At 48.2% G+C, this 24,286-nt stretch overlaps 1 protein-coding gene across 1 annotated transcript; it reads left to right on the top strand.

The window, feature by feature from the left end:
- Positions 1 to 19,144: 19,144 nt before the first annotated feature.
- On the top strand, positions 19,145 to 22,407 carry LOC113624793 (zinc finger protein 347-like). The gene is made up of 2 exons (XM_027114932.1): positions 19,145 to 19,391; positions 19,537 to 22,407. The coding sequence occupies exons 1-2, from the start codon at positions 19,250 to 19,252 to the stop codon at positions 21,033 to 21,035; spliced, it is 1,641 nt and encodes a 546-aa protein (XP_026970733.1). The 5' UTR covers positions 19,145 to 19,249; the 3' UTR covers positions 21,036 to 22,407.
- The last annotated feature ends 1,879 nt before the right edge of the window (positions 22,408 to 24,286 follow it).

Raw genomic sequence — 24,286 nt, 5'->3', positions numbered from 1 at the left:
ATACTGTGTTCATGGATTGGAAGGCTCAGTGTTGTTAATATGTCAATTCTCCTCAGATCAATCTACAGATTCAGACACTGACAAACTCATTCTAAAATTCATTTGGCCATGTGAAGGACCTAGAATCAGCTAAAACAATTTTGAAAAAGAAGAACAGCGTTGGAAGACTTATACTACCTCATTTCAGGACTTAGTATAAAGCTACAGTAATCAAAACAGTGTGGTACTAGCATCAAAAATAGACAAACAGTTTGATGGAACTAATAGTCTGTAACTAGACTCGTGTATACGATTAAATGATTTTGGAGGTACAAAGGCAATTCAGTGGAGAAAGGATAGTTTTTGAGAGTTTAGCTAGACTACTCCATGTATTGCAGCCATGACATCTGTTTTGTCTGGCCAAGTGGCCTGCAGCACCCTTAAAATAATACCAGCCTCCTCAAGCAAGCGCATGACCAAGATAGAAGCTTGAAGAGTCAGAAGCAAGTATAAGTTCTGATATGACCAAAAGTCCTTGTTGATCAAGTCAACCCCACCTCCCAGGGCCTTCCCCTTTTACACCCCTTAGATGAGACCCCATAGAGTTTACCAAAAACTTGCTCTTTTGGTTTGAATTCACCAATCTGGCTTTAGGATTGGGATTGGCTTGGGAACCCCAAAGCACACCACCCATGGATCCTAATAAAGGGTTGTTGCCCTAGGTCCTATTGCTCTCACTGTCTGCACTCGGCCTTGACCTCCCCTGTGGCCCCTTGAGGTGTGCCATGTGCTTCCTCTGGACCTGTGAGTAATAAATTTCTCTATTTTGATGTCTTTTGTGGTCTCGTGTTGAACTGAGACTCACCATCCCACGCCCTGTGCTCTACTTAACAAGTGTTAATTTAACAAAGTCATAACAGTAGTCTTGTCAAGACATGGTGCTGAACAATTGGACATCTGTACTTTAAAAATTAACTTTGATCCATACCTCACACAATATATAAAAATGAACTCAAGATGAATAATAGGCCTAAATGTAAAATCTAAAGTTATAAAACTTCTGAAAGAAGATGTAAGAGAAGATCTTTGTGACCTTGAGCCATTAAAGAAAAAGTGGAGAAACTAGACTTCCTCAAAAATAAGAACTTTCGCTCTTCAAATGACTTTGTTAACAGAATGAAAAAACAAGTCCAGGATACATCATGAACTTTTAAAAGTCAACAAATAAAAACCAGAAATGGGCAAAAAATTTGAACAGATACTTTGCCAAGGAAGATATACAATACAAATGTCAAACAAGCACATGAAAATGTGCCCCACGTCATTAGCCAAACAGGGAAATGCAAATTAAAACCACAATGAGATATCAATATACACTATTATAATGTCTAACATGAAAAAGACTGACCATACCAAGTGTCAGTGTGGATAGGTTAAGAACTCACACACTGCTGATGGGACTGTAAAACGGTGCAACCACTTTGGAAACCAGTTTGGCAGTTTGTTGAAAAGTTAAACATATACCAACCATACAGCCCAGCCATTCCAGCTCCATCACGTGTTTCATTCAGAGATTTGTACACTAATGTTCATGGCAGCTTTATTTCTAGTCACCAAAATTAGAAACAGCCCACATGTCCATTGAAAGGGAAAAGGATAAACAAATTGTGGTATATCCATACAGTGGAATATTCCTGAGTAATAAAAATGAACTATTGATATACATAGCAATTTAGGGAGACCTCAGAATAATTCTACTGAGTGAAGAAGCCAAACAAAATAGAGTATGATTCTATTTTATAAAATTCTAGGAAATGAAAACAAATGTATAGTGACATAAAGCAGACCAGTAGTTACCTGGACGGAAGGTCGGGGAGGCGGCAGGAAGGAGTTACCAAGGGGCATGAGGAAATTTGGGGGCGATAAGAGCTGTGTTCCCTATCTTGAAAGTAGTGATGGTTTCACAAGCGTATACCTCTGTCAAAACTCATCAGATTTTATGCTTTGTATATGTAAAGTTAATTCATGTGAGTTATAGCTCAATTTAACTGCCAAAATTATCAGAAGATATGATGAACTTTCTTCAAATACATTTTTAAAATTATGTGACACGAATGAATTCTTAGAAAAATAAAACTTTAAAAATTGGGACCAGAAGAAATACAAGGTACGAGAGTGTCTCTAAAATTGTGCATATGCCACTCCCGCGCCCGCCATCTAAACAGCTCTAGGACCACAGAAGAAATGGAATCTGAAGCTCCAGACTTTCCAAATGGAAAACACCAGGCTCACGCAGCTTTATGGGCAAGTTCTACCGAACAGTCAAGTTTCAGATAATTCTAATCTTACACAAAATATTCCAGAGGTCATAAAAATGACGGTAATCCCCAGCTCATTTTTATAAGACAAGTTAAACCTTGATACCAGAGCCAGACACAACACGATGGAAAAGGAAACTACTTCACTTGTGAACATAGAGATAAAGCTCTGGACGAAATGTTAGCAAACTGAATATTCTAATGAATAGAAATGACAACACATCCTGACATGCTCAATTTACCCCAGGAATGCAAAGTTGGTTTGACTTTGGAAAATAGATTAATGTAATTTACCACATCAGACAAGTCAAAGGACAGATGCTTTATAATAATCTCAACAGATGCAGAAAAAGTTCAATAAATTTCAATATCTCCTCATGACAAAAACTCTTAGAAACCTAGAAAGAGAAGAAATGTTTCTTTAGCCCAATAAGTAGTATCTACAGAAACCCTAGTGCAAACATCATAAAGTGTGAGGAGCGATTGAAAACATTCCCTTTAAAATCAGACGTAAGACAAAGTTGCCTACGAATGCTACTTCTGGTCAGTATTGTATTGGAAGTTCCGGGCAGCATGGTAAGACAGATAATCAGATAAAGTTAAGTGTTTTAAGATGAAAGGATATAAATATTGGAAAGAAAAAATAATAATAACTACTTGCAAATGATGTGATTGTTTTCATGGACAACCCAAAAGAATTCATGGATATAGTATTAGGCTCAACAAGAGACCTTAGCAAGGCTGCCAGATACAAAATCAGCACAGAGAAGAATCCATCCTGCTTGTATGTCCCAATACTACTGGGAAATGTAAGTAATACAAAGCAGTAGTGTTTGTGAGAGTTGCCACATCTGTAAATGTGGACGGTAGTGCCTGCCTCGCCATGTTTGTGTGGGGATTACCGAGATAAGCAAGAAGTACTAGCAAGGGCAAAGTTACTAGCTTAGTAAATGTCAGTTCCTCTTGCTCGCGTCCAAGGCACTGGATTAAGCACCCTTTGGGCGCCACATGGCAGGACTCAGCTCACGCTTGGCCTCAAGAGCTGCAGGAAGGCAGACGTGACCTTTACCCAAATATCTATCACATACGGCAGAAAATGACCAGTGTCATGAAAGGTAAGGCACCGTGAGGTCAGAGGGTGGAGAGAGATGCTTTCTACCTGGAAGCACTTTATCAGGGGCCTTGAAAGTAGACAGAATTTAGATACTCAGAGAAGAGACAGAAGGAGAGGACAGTGCGGCCAATGGCTAGAGGTGGGAACACGGGGAGAGAGACACACAGGGGTTGGTGTTGGCTGTAGCAAAGGGTGGCTGGAGAGGAATTCCATGCACTGGAATGGATACGTTGCTAATGGTGGGACCTGTGTGTCACGTGGCTGTCACACGGGTGAAGGGGCACAAGGCAAGGAGACTTGGGTGCAGGCAAACCAGGGAGTGGTCACTCACATCCTCCCCCGCTCTTTCCTGTGCCCACCGCTGAGCTCAGCAGGGTCCTTTGTTCTATTCTCTGGGGCGGCCGCCCAGCCCTGGTGGATCCCCCAGAGCTCACGGCCTTCTGGCCTCCGAGGTTTAGAGAGAAGCCTCATATCTGTGGGAGGAAATCTCTGCAAGGTGTTTACTGCAGGGACCCAGGGTGGCCGTGAGCCAGGTCTGAGTGCTGACCGAGGACTCTGGAAGGAAGAGGGAAGGGGGCCTGGATGTTTGAACAGCTGGGGTGGATCAGGCTGCCACTCCCTGACCCCCCTCCCCTCCCTGGCTTTCCGGGCTCAGGCCCCTTCCTACCTGGGGTCTGACTGCAACTGTCCGCTAATGGAGCTCTGTAGCTAGAGGGTGCTCTCTGCCCCCAAAGAGACAGACTTGGCAGAAAGGGTTTTGTATTTTCCCCAGATTGGGTCTGTAGGTAGGGGGCTCACAAAAATACAGGTAGAATTGTTCGTGAGGTTCCACGGTGGACTGGGCTGGAGGCCCAACCAAAAGCAAACACACAGATATGTAAATTCATCAGGAGTTCCAGCTAACTTGGGTTAGTGTGAAGGATACCTTCTCAGCGAGGATATGGGCGATATCAAGCCTCCTATCTCCCCAGTTCCTCAGAGAGACAGGTCTGAAAGGGTTGTGATGGGGCCTGCAGCTGGTAAGGAGCCTCCAGGGAGAACTTCCCCGGCCCCGAACTCCTATCACACCTCCCCAAAACCCAGCATGAATCCCTCGCATGGCTACAAAGACAGCCGTTTACCAGCCAGGTCTCCTGAGTCTGACATCCACTTCCCGGCACTTCTCATCTTGCACATCCTTCACGGAGTGTATCGCCAGGACTGACGATACGCTCATGGACGGTCACTTTGCAGCCACCTGTCAGCGACCATGGGCCCTGAGTTCTCTCCCATGTGACAAAGCCTGGGAGGGGCTGACCCGTGAAGTTCTGTTCAGCCCATGGGCATTGAATCCCCTGCGGTGAACAGTCACTTTGGGTGAGAGCTCTCACAAGACCTGAGATGGGACTCTTTCCTGGACTCTCCAGGAAATCTCAGAGGTGGTCCAGCAGATCCACTCAGGCCTCCTGGGCAAAGAGCGGTCCTCCTAGGTGGCCCAGAACAAGCAGCAGGGTCCCTTAGAAAGCAGTGACACAGAGCACCTTGCACCCACCCCCAGCTGGGTTGGCAGACTTGGAAGGAATACAAGCTTAAGCTCAGATCCCAAGCATAGTGTTCCTCAGCTGCAATCTCTTGGAGTCTTAGTGTTTCCATCTGTAAAATGGGGGTAGTGACTCCCACCACGACGTTCTGCTGAGTGATCAGTTCCCTTCTGCCCCCGCCCTAGCCCCTACCCACCCAAGCGCAGCCTCGGGGAAGAAGCAGTTTTGAGATTGCCCGTGCTTGGCCCTAGCCTGGGAGCTGGCTTTTACTGCCTCCCAGCGAATGGCATCCCTGCCACTATTTTTCCGGTGCTTTCCAGCTTGGTAACAGTGGGGAGCAGAGGGGGTGGCTGGGCCCCAGGTGGGTGAGTGGGGTGGATTCTGCTGACTTAGCCTTTCTCCTCCCTCCTGGATCAAAGAGGGAGGAGGCTCCAGAGGTAGGAAAACGGCCTCATTTCCAGCCAGCCTTGCTTCCTCTCTCCTCACTGACAAGATCCCAGGGACAGAAAACGGCCCGGAGGCTGTGAAATCGGAGAGTGGGAGCGTGGGGCGGCACCCCGACCCTCAGATCAAGTTTCTGGGCCCCCAAGAAGAAACTTAAAAGCTGGGCTCTTAATTCTTTTCCTCTGTGGCTGCCTCCCGCCCCCTCACCCTGTCCCCCTTCCCTCCTCTCTCCCCATTCAGTCCTCAGACAGGCAGGGGGTGGGGGCGGGGGCGAGGGCAGGGCGGGGGCGGCACGCTCTCTGGTGCCCACTCTGCACAGGCCCAGGCTCCCGGGCACACGGAGTTGGTTAAGTTGGGTGTTCCTGACTCCCTCCTGCCCTCCCACGGAAGGCGGCACTGAAGCGGGTGTCACTCTGATCAGGTAACTTGGGACCCAAAGCCTGGGAGGGACTCCTCCTTGGGGGCCTGTATGAGGAGTTCCCAGGGCAGGGGCTCCCGTGAAGCTGGGGTCTTTCTGGGGGACCTTTAAGGCCTGGGAGTTGGTCACCTTCCTCTCTCCGGAAGTCCTCCATTTCTCCTCCTTCCATGCTGACCCAGCACTGCCCTCCTGGCCAGTGCCCTGCTGCCCAGACTTTGTCCCGTGACTGCGGAGCTGTGTCTGCGGGTGCCAAGCGCTGTCACCCATGCATCAACATGAGAGTGACAGCGAGGGGAACCGCACCTCGGGCTAGGCCTCAGCTTGGCCACTGGCCGGGTGTACAATTTGGGACAAAGTAGTTAGCCTCTCTGGACCTCAGTTGTCTTCTCTGTGAAATGGCCCTGAAAATACTCAGCTTGTGAAATGAGAGCTAAGGTATGCAGTGAGCCTCACAGAATCGCACAGAGGCCGTGGCCTTATTGTCGCTGTCTCGGCCCTCATCCTGGGTGTGACGGTCCCGGTTGCGGGGGGCGGGGGTGTGCGTGGGAGGGGGCTGAGGGGTGCCGCATCGCCATCCCCAAGGGCAAGCACCCTAGGCTGGCTGCGGTGTGGTCCAGGCTGCCACTTACTTGGCCCAACTTCTGGCCGAGGGACCTCGCAGTGTGCTTGGCCAAGACTCCTGCCCTGACAGGCCATGTGAGCTAAAGAGGAGACCTCAGCTGTGGCAGAAGCCCACCCATCCTCCCACCCCCTCCATGCCCAGCCTGGTGCCCATGTACAGGGCAGGAGCCAGAGGAACGAGGGGACTAGTGTGATTGCCTGCTACAGACCAGGCAAGTGCCATGTCACGTCCTGCCAATAAGCCTGTGATGTAAATATTATCTATTTTATAGATAAAAACCAAGAGTTCAATGATGCCTCCTTGGTGTCGCAGACTGCCTCGCCACACTGGTGGCAAAGCTGGGCTCACAGCGGAGCTGGCACAGGACGCCCTGCCAGCACACAGGGGCCTCTCTTCCAAATGGTTCTTGCAGGCCCAGCTCCCGCAAGTGAGACATTGGGGAGAATGGCGCAGGCCTGGTGCCCCAGCTCCAAAGTTCCTCTTGTCCAAAAGGGCCCCACCTGTCACCTACACCCAGGCTCCTTCTTGGTCCACTCCAAAGCCAGGGAGGGGGAGTGGGCCATCTTGATGGCCGTGAGTCCTGGGGGTCCCACTGCTTGAATTCCTCCCCTGGCCATATGAGCTGGGAAGTCTTGGGGGAAATCATCTCATCTTCTCGAGCCTCACTTTCCCATCTGAAAAATGGGGATAAGCATGGTGCGCCCCACCCCGAGACGGTGGTTTGGATTAAATGAGATGGTGCATGTCAAGTTTCAGCCCCCAGAGCATGTTACATGTTCGCTCTGATTATCTGATTCCCAGATTCTCCTCCTCCCTTCCCAGGTGCTCCTGTGGCCTGGGCAGGGCTGATCTAGGGCAGAGAAGACCAGAGAAGGAGGCACAGGTGCAGCCTCATTGGACCTGGTCTCCCCAAGTTCACAGCCAGGGCGCCGCTCCCCGAGCCTCCCCAGAGGCTGACCGCCTCTCAGCCTCTTTCGCGTTCTGAAGTAGAGATCAGGTCAGGAGGGGCTGAGCAAAAGCTTGAAGCTCTTTGGAAATGACAGACAGAGCTGATGCCCTGTTGGTTCTTACCTTTCTGACTGGACGCTGTCCACGCTCTGCTGGCTGGCAAGTATTTTTCATATCACCCCTGGTTGTAAATGTGGTTCAGCCACATGCATTGCTTTCCCACTGTGCGTGTTCTGGTTCCAGGTTATGTTGGGAGTGGGTGCGGGGGGAACGACCGAGGTGACTCAGATAGCAGACCCCTCACCCCACTTAAGGAGCTCAGATGAAGAAGACAGACATACCACGCCCTCCCTCAACACATCTTCAGACAAGGCAGAGCATGTGATATTTGTAAAGGGGGAGTAAATACAGTTTTGTGGGAACTAAAGAAATGATTCACTCTTGCTGAAACTGGTGGAGGTGGGAGCAATCTTGGAAGACCTCCTGAGGAAGCATCCTTGGAGGTGAGTATTGGGGAGTAGGTAGGATTTCTTCTGGTGGAGAAGAAGACTGAACTATTCCAGGCTGGGGGAAGAAACAGGAGCAAACAAATCAGCCTCAGATTTCCCTGGTGGCTCAGTGGTTAAGAATCCACCTGCCAATGCAGGGGACACGGGTTCAAGTCCTGCTCAGGGAAGATCCCACATGCTGTGGAGCAACTAAGCCCGTGCGCCACAACTACTGAGCCTGCGCTCTAGAGCCCACGAGCTGTGACTACTGAGTCTGCGCGTGCCACAACTACTGAAGCCTGCGCGCTAGAGCCCATGCTCCGCAGCAAGAGAAGCCACCGCAATGAGAAGCCCACGCACTGCAACGAAGAGTAGCCCCCACTCGTGGGAACTAGAGAAAGCCCGCGTGCAGCAACGAAGACCCAAAGCAGCTGAAAATAAATAAATAAATTTGTTTAAAAAAAAAAAGAAATCAGCCTTGAAGTGGGGGCTGTGTTTGGTGGAATGTAGGATTTGCTGGAGGAGGGATTTCCAATTAAACCCGAAAAGGCACCGCATGTTTGATCCCCAAAGTGGAGCTAGTGGTAGGGCAGAGATGCACTCAGATTTCCTTCCCATGCTGGGGCCTCTGGACCCAGTTCCTCAGTCGTAAAATGGGGGAAAAAACACATCTTCCTCATAGGACTGCTAGGAACTAAAAAGAGACAGGGTGTGTAAGGCTCCTGGCCCACTGTAGGTACTCATGAAAGCTGAGTCCTTCCAGTATTTCTCTTCCGCCCACCTGCTTTGCAAGCACAGACTCAGTCCCCATCGCAGACTTAGCAGAATCAGAGTTAGTTGTGGACTTGATTCTCAGGGTAGCATAAGCTCCGGAAGGCAGGGGTGCCATTAGATCCAGTCAACAAACATTTACTGAGAGATTGCTGAATCCTAACCACGAGACCACCAGGGAACAAACATTTCTTGAAATATTATGGTGTGCAGCATGCCGGCCCCCTGAGGGAATACAGTGGTAGTGCCTGGTCCATGGAGACCTCTCAGTAAGTGGAGAGAGATGAAGAGATAGACAGATGGAAGGAGAGGTGGAGGGGGGATGGAGAGGAAGGAGAGGAGTGGAGAGAGGGCTGTTGGCTAGATAAAGGATAAAAGGGTGGAGGGATGGGTGGAGGGAGGAGGGAGAACTAGAAGGAGGGAAGGATAAAGGGATGAGTGGAGGACTGGAGAGATGAATGGTTGAAGGGATGGAAGGGTGGAAAGTGGATGGAAGAGTGGAGGGATGGAGAGGTGGATGGATGGATGGACGACTAGATGGATGACTGGATGGGTGGGTAGGTGGATGCATGGATGGTTGGATGGGTGATGGGATGGAGGGAGAGAGGGAAAGATGACTAATTGGCTGGAAGAAGGGATAAGGGGGAGAGTTTGAGTGTAGGAATGAGGGAGGGATAAAGAGAAGGATGGAGAAAGAGAGAAATTGATAGATGAAGAGATGGAAAGGTAGAGGGGGCTGAGGAAGGGATAGAGAGGTAGAGAGAGAGACGAAAGGAGGAAAGACAGAAGAAGGGAGGGAGGGATGAATGGAGAGATGGATGGATGGATGGATGACAGGGTGGAGAATGGATGGAGAAATGGAGGGATAGCATCCTCTAAGGAGCTCACCTTTACCTGTCCCTGCAGATCCTGGCACTGCGTAGGCACCTGTTTGATTTCAGGGTATGTATATTTGTTTAGTTGAAACCAACGTGGGTGGCCATGCTTTGGAAAGACTGCAGGCCCTGCAAATGCTGAAACATCCCATTTTGTCTCCTCCTTGGTCGGAAGTGGGAGGTCCTTTGAGGAAGACAGACAAAGAGAAGAGAGGCAGGGAAGTCTGCTAGGGGAAGGAGGAAGAGAGGGCAGCTCAGCTGTTCAGTTCCCACCCTGGTGGCATATGGGGAACATGTGGCCCCCTCCCTCCTGGCACTGGAGACGCGTCACGCCAGGAGAGCTGGCGGCCAAGGGCACGGAGCGTTCCCAGAGGGAACTGCAGGCAGTTAAGCCTTGAAGCTACAGCCTGGAGTGGGCTCTGGAGCGGGCCCCGGGGACCGTGGGAGGCTGGGAGAGGTGGGCTCTGTGCTGCCTGTCCCCCGGGGCTCTGGGAACAGTCGCCCCACCGGGCCTCCAGCAGGGAGAAGACTCCCCACCCATGCAGGACCTTGGAGCCCAAGTCACTCCCAGGAACCAGTGCTGTGGAAAGAGCCCTGGACTCGGGGGCCACTCTGCCCCTCACTCACCACGGGATCCAGACATGTCACTTCTTTCTGGGCCTCAGTTTCCCCATTGTTCCAAACACTGGCCTGCTCACAGCCGCTAGTCAATAAGGAGGTTTTTATCACCAAGGAAGAAAAGAAAAATCACTGTATATTGAGATTTCCGAAAAGCCCAGTGCTTTCTGTGTAAAGAACTGTCCATTATCTTGAAATCATACCCACCTTCCTCTTACATTTTTGGCATTAAAGAATACCATTTCTTTTATAAAATAAGGGTTGGTAATGGTAATTTTGTCAGACAACCGTCCTTTATTTTTGTAATTCTTCACAGGGAACACAAAATCGCAAATCGTGAAGCATAGACAAGATAATTCCTAAAGGGCCTTCCAGAATGGGGTAGAATTCTGTCTTAGCTGTACCCCCTCCATCCTCCTCCCCGCTCTCCTGCTACCCATCAGGGAGCATCAGGGCCTGGGTTTGGAACCTCGATGTCTACAGCTTCCTTCTTGAAACTTCCACCTGCTCCTGGGGGCAGCAGTGCCCTTGGGGCTCTGGTGCAGGCAAGGGATGCTCTTTGGGGCCAGAACTGGGCCTTGCCTTCAACAAGCCAGCTCAGCCACATTTGATGCTCAGTTCACTCTCCACCCCCTACCATGTACCAGACACCCAGATCAGCTGGAACCAGTTCACTCCTCCAGGGATCCTGAGACCAGACTCCCTAGAGGTGCCCCAGGGCAACTCCAGACAGGACACATGTGGGCTGACCATGGCTCCCTGTGAACTGCACTCCATCTGGAGAGAGTCAAGTTCAAGTTCAGTGGGGGAGCAGCCGGTTAGGTTGGGTGGATCAGACCACAGAAGACATGATTGAAGGCTTGTGCGCCTCAGCACATGTGGACTGGTTACTCTGGACCCTCCGTGCTCGCACCCCCTGCCAGACGTGGGGATGGGCAGTCCATTAGAGGCAGTGGGAGAGCGGCAGTCAGAGGCGTTCCCAGGCAGGGCCAGAGCCTTGCTTCCGGAAGCCCCTCCTGGGACACAGCTCTCCTTTCATTTTCTCTTCTCCCCTGGGTAACCCCGACCGGTGCCAGCTCTCCTGGTCTCAAAAATTACAAAAGAAACGTTAAGACCGGCCCCAGTGAGACAGACCAGCTCAGCGGTTTCTCCCGCTGAGCAGACTGCAGGCAGCTTGGAAGGCCGGAGAAACTGCAGACAGGCTGGGCCCAGCCCGGCTCTCTGGTTTCCTGGACCTGAGAGTTTGCGCTCATTTATTATTTAGCAAATATGTCTTAATCACTGACTAAGGGATGGGTAAAGCACCCCTGAGGGCGTTGGGAGCATGTGTGTCTGTCTGCGCGTATCTGTGTTTGCGTGTATCTGTGTGTGTCTGCGTGTATCTGTGTGTGTCTGTGTGTCTGTCTGTGTGTCTGTGTGTCTGTCTGTGTGTATGAGGGGGTGGGGGCGGGGAAGGGGTTTCTGAGATCAATCAAGTAGGGCCTCTGTGCACCAGGGGCCTGAATCCAGCAGGTGTGCACATGGGGGAGGCCGGCGCACCCCTGTTCTCAGGAGCGAGTGCAGAGGGTGTCAGTAGGAGCTCCTGCTATGATGCGCCAGGCCCTGAGATGTCATCACCAGCAAGGCAGCCCCAGGGATAAGTCTTTGCTAAATGGACTGTGGTTCCCGGAAGACGAGGGAACGTAGGAAGGCTTACATTTAAAGTTCGGGGTTTTTTGTTTGTTTTTTAATTGGTAATACGCATACCATGTCACAAATGGAGGTAATTTGAAAGGATAGGAAGCCAGCTTCCCACCCTCCCCACTTGCCAGAGTCACGAGCTCCCCCTGAATCTGCATTCACAGGAGAGGCTGTCTCATCCTGTCCAAGGGTGTGGTCAAGGTGAGAGCATCCCATCCGGGTGAGGAAACTGAGCTCTAGACCCCGCAGGGCCTCAGGGATTATCTCAGCCAGTCTCCTTCCTTCCATAGACTAGCAGAGAGACAGAGAGAGCGGGAAAGGGACCTTGAAGTGACAAGGCAGGTGAGGCTGGGGGTGGGGTGGGGGGTGGGCAGGGCTGGAACCCACGCCTCCTGACTCCCATCCATCACCCTCTCTCCTGACCCCACTGCTTCCCTGGCTACTGACCAAAGGCAGGTGGGAGCCCCAAGAGGACCGACGATGTGGTCAGTGGGGGTGAGGGGTGTCCCCGGACGAGAGCCACACGCTTAACAAGGACTCTGATCACTGAAGCCTCCTGGGTCCGAGCCAAAGCAGGAGCTCGTGGCTGGGGCCCCCAAGCAGCCCTCGAGGGTGGGGACTGAGGCACGGCCCTGCTCGGACTAGCTTGTCACTGTTGGCACATAAGGCGCTCTCTCAGGGGGCCTCCACAGGGTCACTCCCAAAGTCGGGACAATCCCAGAACTGACTCACGGGCCAGAGGTGAGGATGGAATGGGACGATCTGGAGATCTCAGCTCCGAGCCGGGCCCAGATGCTCCTCTCGGCGTTAGAACGAGGAGCAGTGTGGCTACTGCAGCAGTTATGCCACCCCCACCCTGGCCTTGTTTCCTCCACGGCACCGTCCGGATCTGACATTCTAGGTAGTTTACTCACTTCTTTCTCGTCTCTATCCACAAGATGTTCCATGAGGACAAGGATCTTTAACTGTTTTTGTTCACTGCAAATTCCAGCACCCAGAGCAGTGCCTGGCACGGAGGAGATGCCCCGTGTGGATTTGTGGAGTGAATGAATGAATGAATGAATGAATGAAGCATTTCGTCTTGGAATCTGAACACCCCATCTTGTCTCAGGGAAGAGTTGTGAACTGAATGAGGGAGTAGGAGGGATGGAAGTGAACCCTGCCCAGAAGAATGTTAGGGGCTGACCAGTCATCAGGAAGGTCTCCAGCTCCATCAGATGACAGGGACCCCATGAGCAGAGGAGCTGGGGGAGGGGCTCCCCATATCCAGCTAGGTTTCCAGGTACCTAGAAAGTGGTTCTCCACCAGGTCATTGCCTGGAGGTGAGAACAAGCCTCAGAGCACACTTTTTGCAAGACCCTGGGTCCCGAACGTGGGACAAGCCTGGGAAGTCTATGTTCCCTGTGCCCCGTGGGCCTCCCCACGCTCTCAGATACCCTGTGCCTAGGGCTGCCCCACCAACATTACCGCAGACCACCTAGCTCTGCGTCTCCCCTGTTACTTGGGGCAGGGAGCAGGGCTGATGGGCCATTATTTAGCCAACCCCTAGCATGGAGTCAGGGTGTCATCAGGACCCAAGGGATGTTGGAGGTGAAGGAAGGAAGGAATAAGTCCCGCCTCGTCCCCACATCTCCGTCCCCCATCCCCACCCCCCACCCAGATGGCCGCCTCAGCAGCAGCGCCTCTGGCCTTGCGTCTGCTTGTATCTTGGTCACTTACCCAGTGGGCAGCCTTCGGGAAGCTCCCAGAGGCCGTCTGTGAGCACAGACCCTGCATCTTTTCCCCTCCCTTCCTCCTCCCGCCCCCAGGATTCGCCTCAGCCCCTCTCCCTTCAGCTCCCATTAAAATAAACATCCATTTGACGGGATTTCCTTAGGGCACCTCCTCCTCCCAGGGCAGCCCGAGCCTGGCTCTGAAAACTGCCTTCCCACCTCTGGGTTTCCTTTCAATTGTCCTTTTCCTTTTACTTGCTGGGGAGCGGAGGGGAGATACAGCTGGGCCCCTTGCCGCCCCCACTCCCAGCCTCCCCTGCCGCAGGGGCAGCCACCCCTGGCCCCTGGGCTGGGCGGCTCCCTGCAGCCAGCCAGTGAAGGGAGGAAGACGTGAGAAGAGGGGGGTGTCTGTCCCGGTCCAGCGAGGTGCTGAAACATTGCAGAACAGGGATTTAGGGGCTTCCTTCCAGCTGTTTCCCACCACCACCACCTCGCCCTTGATCTTATTTCTGCTGCAGTTTCAGTCACCGGGCCTGCTCTGCTGTGTGACCTGGGCAGGCCTCTGACCTCTCTGGCTTCCCATTTACCTTCTGGAAAGTGGGGCAGAAAGAACGAGCCTGAGAGGGTGTGGGACTTCGTCCACTGTCAGAGTCCCTCTGGACTCTCCATCCATCAGTCCTGCCTTCAAGGACGGGTTCATTTAGCAAACAGTGTCTGGGCCTCGGAATGTGCCAGACCAGGTGCTGGGATGCAGGGGTGAACAAAGCGCAGAGCCAGCCCTCAGGGAGGCAGAGGGGGAAGAAACAAAGAGAGTTCAGCGTGAGCAGGGCTCTTGACAAAGAGGAGACAGAACCCAGCGGGGCGCAGAGAAGGGCGTCTGTTCCTGGTGATGAAGGAAGGGAAGGCTGACATTTGAGAGACAGTCAGCAGTACCAGTAAGAGAAAGTCCTCATCAGACCTAAAACTGCCCTACCCTACGGCCAGGGCTGCTCTGCAGCTCTCAGTAGAGACCCAGGCTTCCTGGTCTCATCTTCCCTGATAATGGTTGTACTCTAGTTACAACCATCTGTCAGCTTCATTGGGGTCTTGAATGCCCTGACTCCTAGTATTAGTCAGGGTTCTCTGGATAGAACTAATAGGAGATAGATAGATAGATAGATAGATAGATAGATAGATAGATAGATGATAGATATATTATAAGAAATTGACTCGTGTGATTATGGGGCCGAGAAGGCCCATGATACGTCATCTGCGAGCTGGAAACCCAAGAAAGTCAATGGTAATTCAGTCCGAGTTTGAAGGCCTGAGAACCAGGGATTCTGGTTCTCTTCCCTGCTGAGGGCAGGAGAAGATCGGGGTCCCAGCTGAGCAATCAGACAGGAAAGGCTGAATTAGTCCTTCTGACCTTGGGTGGCCTTGGCCTGCAGCGGCTTGAAGCAGGATTTCGGTGCCCCGGCCAGAGACTGAAGCCAGGCCACAGCAGTGAGAGCACTGAATCCTAGTCACTAGACCACCTGGGAGCAGTGGCCAGTGACGAGGCCCTGGCCCGTACGACTGCAGAAATGAATTCCCACAAAGACGGAAAGTAGTGAAACAAGTAAAGTGTTTATTAGGAGGAAAAAGAGTACGTGTGGATAGACATACAGGTGGGCTCAGAGGGAGAGTCACACTTCATGGTGGTTTGAATCACTTATATGGGGCATTTCTTCCAGGTTTCCTTTGGCCAATCATCTTACTTTGCTTGGTTCTGTGTCCCTATTTGGTTTATCTCAGGGTCCTCCCATGTGTGCGCACGTATCTCTTAGCCAAGATGGATTCTAGCGAATAGGCCTATGGGTAGGTTGACATCACCTACTATAGGGTGACGCCCCCTCCCTTTGACCTCTGAGGAGCCTTTCTGCACCTGTGCAGTCGGAAAGGTCTTCCTGACCTGGAGAATGAGAAACATGTGGTCTCTTATCTGGGTGGGGCTTAGCTCCTCCCCCTCTTCATCTTAGAGTATCTGTCCGCAGGGGACAACTCCAGCTGTTCAGCCTGGGGCCCATCTATGTCCTGCCTCACTTCCTTTGCCTTTTTGTTCTATTCAGGCTCTCAACGGATTGGATGCTGCCCACCACACTGGGGAGGGCAAACTGCTTTACTGAATTCCCTGATTCAAATGCTAATTCCATCCAGAAACGCCCTCACAGACACACGCAGAAATAATGTTTAGTCAGATATCTGGGCACCCCATGATCCAGGCAAGTTGGCACACTAAATGAACCATTATACCCTTTTACTGACTTCCTTTCTGGCAACCGCCTCCACCTCCGCTCTCTTCTGCATCCGGCTTAGAATCCACGGTGGTCCACCATTTCAGTGACCCTCTGAATCACCCAGTTCCTGAATCACACGTTTCCACCTGTCCTTTGCACCCACCTGCAAAATTGCGACCCTAGATGAGCTGATTCTCAGCTTTCTCTTTACCCGCACCAGGACAGAAGGAGGAAATCACCCCCCACGGCAGGTTGTTCCCACTGAAAATACAGGAGCCTCCTAACACCCACAATGCCCTAATGTATCTCTGGACCACTCACCTCCCAAGCCCTGAAATATCTAGTCCAGTTCCTACTGCTGCATACCAAACACCCCAAAACTCACTGGCTTAAAACAACATTTGTTTAACTCGCAAATCTGTGATTTGGGGCAAGGCTCGGCTCTGCTCCATTCAGCATCAGGTGGGGCAGCTCATGGGAGTTTGGAGAATCCACTTCCAAGGAACTCATTCACGTGGCTGGTAAGAGTGGTGGTCCGAACGCGGGTTGGAAAAGAATTTCCAGACATAAGGCAGAATGTAAAGAAGAATGAATTTATTAGAGGGAAGGGTCGCTGCCAGAACAGCGGGCCAACTTCCTAGTGGTCTAGGAGAGTGGAGCCCGAACATGTGCTACTGATCAGTTTTTATAGCCAGAAAACAAAGGAATGGTCCGAGGTGAAAATTTCATTTACTGATTGGTCGAGGCGCATATACCTTCCTTCTATAGGGTGGAAGTGGGAAAGGGCGTATGCCTTTCCTTATTTGGGACACGTCCCGTTGCCCAGGTGGGCGTTGCCCAGGTGGGCTCAGGAATTTCGTAATCATCGCAACAGGGTGGAGAGGGCGATTAAGAGTCCGGTAGGGGGTGTAACTCTGAAACTTTTTCAGGCAGGTTCGTCCTTTGTCGTTGAAGCACCATTGTCCTTAGAGCACCACAGTAAGTTGGTACTGTTTTCAGCTGAGAGCTTGGAAAAAATTGTGTGTGTGCTGGGGTCAGGGCATGGGGGGCCTGGGAGGGAGGGGTGATAAAACAATGGCGTTAAGTGCTTACAATAAGTGGATTCGAGTGAAGGGAATATACATGTTCATTGTACTATTTTTATTTTTACAACTTTTTTTGTAAATTTGACATTATTTCTAAATAAACGGTTAAGAAAATAGAAGTGTACTACATAACTTCTGAACATTTGAAAATGTTGCGTTTATCATCATAATTGATTTCACAGTGGTCAAAGACCTGCTTGTACTCTGTATTATTTCAATCTTTGGAAACTTTTTGAAACTTCTTTGATGGCCCAGTAGAATCTTTTGGCAAATTCCACGTGCCTTTGAAAATAATTCTGTCATTATTTGATGTATTTCTCTGTATACATCAGGCATTGCTTGTTAATTAGGTCATTCATATCATCTACACACTTACTGAATTTTTTTTTACCACCTTGCTCTAAAGTTACTGAAGGGCTTCCCTGGTGGTGCAGTGGTTGAGAGTCCGCCTGCCGATGCAGGGGACACGGGTTCGTGCCCCGGTCCGGGAGGATCCCACATGCCGCGGAGCGGCTGGGCCCGTGAGCCATGGCCGCTGAGCCTGCGCGTCCGGAGCCTGTGCTCCACGACGGGAGAGGCCGCAGCAGTGAGAGGCCCGCATACCGCAAAAAAAATAAATAATAAAGTTACTGAAGAAGGTGTGTTAAAATCTCCCACTAAGAAGCAGCACAGGGAGATCAACTCGGTGCTTTGCAATGACCTAGAGGGAAGGGATAGGGAGGGTGGCGGGGAGGCTTAAGAGGGAGGGGATATGGGGACACATGTATGCATATGGCTGATTCACTTTGTTGTACAGCAGATGCTAGCGCAGCATTGTGAAGCAATTACACTCCAATAAAGAAGTATTAAAAAAACTCTCACTAAGATTATTGATTTCTCTATTTCTTTTTGTAATTTTTCTCTATTTTTCTATTTTTCTTTATGTGAATTTTCTCTATTTTTTTTGTTTATATATGACTAGGAGCACATAAAAAGCAAATAGATATCAAAAACACATAAAAAGCAAACAGATATCAACAACAAAAGTGATCCAGACAAAGCATCTTCCCTCCCGTGTCCTCGCCTGCCTCCCTCACAGCCAATCAATCTTCTCAAAAGACTTGCCTAACTCAGCGCAGCTCAGTTTAGTGTGAGGACCAGCAGAGTCAGCATCACCTGGGAGTTTGGTGGAAAAGCAAGTTCTCTGCTCCACCCAAGACCTGCTGACTTAAAGCCCTGGCGGTGGGACCCAGGAATATGTGTGGACAAGCTCCGGGTGGTTCCCAGGCATGCTACACAACAGAAAGCACTCAACTTCATTGCTTGCCTTGTCCACGCCTCCCGTTTATTCCTCTACCTATCCAGTCTGGCTGCCGTCCCTCACTCTTCCAAAGTGATGGCTCCCATCAGGCCCCCAAATGATCTCTTAGCTACTACATCCATTAGGGATTTTACCCCCAGCAGTGTTCCACCTGTTTACCATTTCTTCCTTGATTTCAGAGAACAATTCCTTGTTTTCTGTAAAAAATAATATGTATGCTTATTATAAAAATGAGTTACAAAATATGGACCTGAATAACGTTAAAAATTATCTCAAATCCCATCACTCAGAAGCAACTGTTATTAACACTTGGTTAATACAATTCCAGGCATTGCTTTATGCATAGTAATGGAGGGAAGGATGGACAGAGAGATAATAAAAAAATAAAGAGAAGTACTATAATAATATGGGATAACAAAAATCCTATTTTAAAATATAAAGTATTGCATTTCATTTTCCTTGACTCTAATAGTATAAAAACAAGTTTAGTGGGGGAAAAGGAACTGACCTAAGTAACTCTGAAAACAGTTTTTTGAGTCAATACTGTAAACCTAAGGAGGAAGCACAGTACACAGACACTATACTCTCACCCTCCAGGTTATCCATTCTCTGTACTAGGGCTGTATATACATACATACATACATATATACGTATATATATATATATATTCTAGATAATGAGAGCCAGCTTTTTCACTGTTAAAGAAAGACATTACAAATAAGTAAGGGGGAAGCCTAGAACAAATGCTATAATGGTGGATTACAGTCAAGATGTCAGTATGAACTCATGTTTATTATAATATATATACAAGTAATATGCAGAAATAAATATAGTTATGTGTGTATACATACATTTCCTAGCTGTGTCTCCTGAGAGGACCTGGAAGCAGTGACACTCCGGTAACAATAATCACACCTAGCACTCAGATCTTGATTTCTAAATACCATTCTCTAGTTTCTTACGGAACCGGAAGTGGGGAGCTCGGAGTGAAGGTCGAGCTGTCGGGGATTTCTTGGAGGCCTGCCTGCTTTCTCCTCTTTATCTTTTGTACTGGAAAAGCTCTTTGAGGAAGAGGAGGAAGGGGAAAGCAGAGGAGTCAGGAATGACTCTTTCTCAGGCACGGTTGACCTTCAAGGATGTGGTCATCGAATTCTCTCCAGAAGAGTGGGAATGCCTGGATCCTGCTCAGAGGGCCTTGTACAGGGACGTGATGGTGGAGACCTACAGGAATCTGATCTCTGTAGGTCTTAGTTGCTGGTCGCCGGCTCCTTAGTTGTGGCAGGCAGGCTCCTTAGTTGCGGCATGCATGTGGGATCTAGTTCCCTGACGAGGAATCGAACCTGGGCCACCTGCATTGGGAGCGTGGAGTCTTAACCACTGCGCCACCAGATCTCTCTCATATACACGTGATCAAGAAATTACAACTAAAATCAAACACTGACATAGGAGAAATATTCCCAACAGTGATGTTGGGAAGCCATGGAAGCTGTGAAATCAAACATTTTTACCTACAGGAAATACAGGAGAATATGCATGACCTTGGTTGTCAGTGGAGAGATGATGAAAGAAATTACAAATATATTCCTACATCCCCTAATGAAGATGTCACTTATAGAAGAGTTCGACATGGTAGAAGGGATTCAGGAAAGAAGCCGATTTCAAATAGGCTGGCATTAAGCTTTTCGGATGAACTGCGTATGTTTAAAAGTAAACAGAAAATCTATGAATTTCATCAAGCTGTTAAGAGCATCAACAATAGTACCTCATTTTCACCATCTCAAGAAATTTCTCCTCCTGGCCAATCGACAATTTCTAATATACATGGGAGTGATTTTATGCATCTTTCAATACTGACAGAAGACCAGAAAGCACACAGGGCAAGTGCTTACAAATGTAATAAGTATGGCAAAACCTCTCCTAAAGGCTCAAACCTCAGTAGATATCAGAGAATCCACACAGGAGAGAAATTGCGTAAATGTGATGTGTGTGACAAGGTCTTTAGTCGAAATTCACACCTTGTAAGTCATAAGAGGGTTCATACTGGAGAGAAACCTTATAAATGTAAGGAGTGTGGCAAGAGGTTTAGTCAAAATTCACATCTTACAAGTCATCAGAGAATTCATACTGGAGAGATGCCTTATAAATGTCATGTGTGTGGGAAGACCATTTATTCTGCCTCAGACCTCAGGAGACATATGATAATCCACAGAGAAGCTAAACAATATAAATGTGATGTATGTGGCAAAGTCTTTAATCAGAATGCAGTCCTTGCAGTTCATCAGAGAATTCATACTGGAGAGAAACCTTACAAATGTGGTGAATGTGGCAGTGTCTTTAGTCAAAAAACACACCTTACAAGTCATCTGGTAACTCATACTGGAGAGAAACCTCACAAATGTAATGAGTGTGGCAAGTTTTTTCGGGATAAGAGAACCTTTACAAGGCATCAACAAATTCATACTGCAGTGAAACCTTACAGATGTAATGAGTGTGGGAAGTTCTTTCGTGAGAAGCCAACCCTTACAAGGCATCAGCAAGTTCACACTGGAGAAAAACCTTACAAATGTAATGAGTGTGGCAGAGTCTTTAGTCAAAATTCAAACCTTGCACGTCATCAGGGAATTCACAATGGTGAGAAACCTTACAGATGTAATCAGTGTGGCAAGCTCTTTAATCGAAAAGGAAACCTTGCAGTTCATCAGAGAATTCATACTGGAGAGAAACCTTACAAATGTAGTGAGTGTGGCAAAGTGTTTAGTAAAAATTCAAACCTTGTGTGTCATCAGAGAATTCATACTGGGGAGAAACCTTACAAATGTAATGAGTGTGGCAAAGTCTTTCGTTACAAACAACGTCTTCGAATTCATCACAGACTACATAATGGATAGAAACCTTGCAAATGTATTGAGTGTGGAAAAGCCTTTACTCAGGTCTCAACCTTTGCTACACATCAGAAAATCCATACTTAAGAAAAACCATATAAATGTATGTGGAAAGGTCTTCAAAATTCAAACTTGAAAAAAAAATTAAAATGTGAAAATTCACACCTTACATTTCTTTGGCAAAATCACAGTGGGGAGAAACTGTACAAGTATCATGAGTGTTGTAAAGTTTTTGTGTGTGCAGCCTCTCTTACCGCCAGGTAATCTATAATGGAAAGAAACCTTGCAAGTATAATGACTGTCTACATGTGTTTAGTCAAAATTCATACCTTATAACCTGCCCAAGAATTCATACTGGAGAGAAACCTTGCCAATGTAATGAGTGTGGCAAATTCTTCAGTGTGCTTTTAAGCCTAACTGAACATCAGGTAATCCATGATCTTGAGAGAGTTTAAGAGTGTAGTGAAGTGTCAAGGCATTTAGTAGGTGTCCACGTTTTCGGCTTTATTAGAATACTTATTCTGGAAAGAAACCAGATAAATGTAATTATTGTGGCCAGGTCTTTAGAAAAGGAATTTATTCACCAAGTAATTCATTCTGGAGATTACCTCACAGATGTTATGAATGGGAAAACCTTTCCTTGGGGCTAACAGCTCACCAGGCATCAGATAATTTGTGCTGGATTGTTATGAAATTATTCCTCCTACGTTTGCATCTTTGCCACTGTACTATTGTCTGTCCCAGAGAAATCCCTGTTTGAGGTGGGAGCACTTTCCACACTTCTCATAGACTCTGCCTCTTAGTCTCAAACAGCAAAACACTCCTCTGATTGCTTCCTGGTGCCAGGACTACCTGCTTAGCATTTTGTAACATTGTTTGGGGGAGAAGGTGACAGCCAGTCTCTGTGATGTGTTTGTGATTCGGACGTAACCATTTTCTAGAACTGCAACATAACTTCAGCGGAAGTGCAAGGGTAGTGCACACTTTGTGTGGTGAGAATGTTTCTGCAAAACTTTGTTTCCAGTTGCCAATTCCCTCAAACAACTACAAGTTACTAATGAACATCACTGCAGTGTAGCAGAGACTCTTCCTTTTCCTTGACCCCTTATTTTCTTAGTTTACACATTTTTCTTTTACTTTCTTGAGCTTTCACCAATATGATATTACATTTTAAATTTCAGTTTCATTTGTAAGTTTCTAGTATATAGAATTGTGATCGATTTTTGCATGTTCTACTTGTGTCCTGATACCTTGTAAATTATTCTTTTTCCAGAAATGTTTATAGGTTCTTTTGTTTTTCTACATACACCATGTAATTAAATTTCCTATTTATGCTGTACGAAATTACCACAGAGTGCCTTAAGTAAACAGATTTATTCTCTTCAAAAAAAAAAAATAAATAAATAAATAAATAAATACCATTATCTAATAAAAAGAACCACGACTCCCTGGAGAAATGGCTGATTCTGGGACTGAATTCTAGAAAAAATATAAGATGAGCCTGGAGCATCTTGTACTGCCAGAAAGAAGTAAGAAAGTGCTTACTTAAAAAAAAAAAAAAAGTGGAGGCATGTCAAATGACACAGGAGGCTATACAACATCATAAGTCATTAGGGAACTGCAAATTAAAGCAACACTGAGGGCTTCCCTGGTGGCGCAGTGGTTGAGAGTCCGCCTACCAATGCAGGGGACACGGGTTCGTGCCCCGGTCCGGGAAGATCCCACATGCCATGGAGCGGCTGGGCCCGTGAGCCATGGCCGCTGAGCCTGCGCGTCCGGAGCCTGTGCTCTGCAACGGGAGAGGCTACAACAGTGAAAAGCTGACCATGTGTCAGGTGTTATGTTAATTGCTTTGCTTGAATTATCTCATTTAATTTATGTCTATCCAGTGGGTCCCATACTACGTTGAGGAAACTGAGATAATCACCTAAGTACTCCCTGAGGATGCAAATATGAAGAAAATAACAAATCTCTAACTTCCAGTGCTCACCATGGAGTGAAGGAGGCTGATCTGTGAAACCACAGGGTCTCCATAAAGTCTAGAGGATAATATAGATAATCATTATATGTTTACATAGATAATATATATATTTACATACATATATTTGTTTTACAGATTGAAGATGTCCTTGACAACATTATATATAGTTATATATATTATATATGTATATTATATATAATATATTATATTATACTTTATATATAGTTACAGACACTGTACACTAGAAATGCATCCTTTGATAATTTTCAAGAGATGAAAATGTTTGCATGCTTTCGTTTTGATGATAAAATCTAAGAAATTATTTCCTACACATAAAATATTAAGAATTATGTCTGGCACGTGGTAAATTCTCCTTACGCGGGAATTATTTTTAAGGAAAAAAATGCTATTGCCTTTTGTCAAGGCAATACCTCCCTTTTATAGTGATAATTGACAACAAAAGACATTTTCCTAGACTGAGACTTTGGTTCTTGGGTCAGTATTTCTCAAATCGGGGCCTGTGGACCTTAGGGTCCCCAAGACATGTTTTCTCCCGTCAAAGGGCCTACATACTAGTCAAGTTTGAATGAGAAACAAAGGTTCGGGGGTCCTGGAGAGCAGGGAACCTGGGCTCCGGATACCTCTTATCTCTGCTCTCACTGCTTCCCCGCAGCCAGGATGACTTGCTTTTTCCTGAGGTTGGTGGAGACCTCGGAAACATACGTACCTTTCCCAGGAAAATGAGTTCCCGGGGAGGTCTCCCGGGCCATGGGCGCACTCCAGCACCTGTGTTCTGTAATGTAGCCCTAATTGAAATCACATTAACATTATGATTCCATTATGGGGAACAAGAGTCTGGCTGCAGGAATGTGCCCCATGGGGCCTAATCAGCTGGACTGGATCATTTATAAAGAGCTGTACATCTGCTGGAGCTCAGTGTTAAGTAAGGCAGACGGGGGCCTATACATTATTAAGAAGGTTGTGTGCGTTCAGCCAGGCAGGACTACAAAGCCGGCCGAAAGGCGAGTCTGATGGAGGAGAAGCACTGAGGCACTGACTGCCTACGCTCCATCTGCCTTGCCCATTGGTGGAGCCCAAGATGCCTTCACTCAGATGGAGGTGACTCCTATCCCCAAAGCCTTGCCCGTGACAACCCCTCCTGCCGATGGGAGAGATTAAGTAAATTGCCCGAGCTCCCAGAGCTACTATGTGTAGAGTCGGAATCTGAACGCAGGCAAGCTGGGTCCAGAGCCCACAAGCTTAGCCAGCTTGCCGT

The sequence above is a fragment of the Aethalodelphis obliquidens genome, unplaced genomic scaffold (genome assembly GCF_003676395.1).
Source record: "Aethalodelphis obliquidens isolate GAN/ISIS:26980383/991018 unplaced genomic scaffold, ASM367639v1 scaffold14, whole genome shotgun sequence".
In the NCBI taxonomy this organism is placed as follows: domain Eukaryota; kingdom Metazoa; phylum Chordata; class Mammalia; order Artiodactyla; family Delphinidae; genus Aethalodelphis; species Aethalodelphis obliquidens.
Note: the sequence above shows the minus strand (reverse complement) of the source record. Positions and strands in the feature narration are given on the sequence as shown.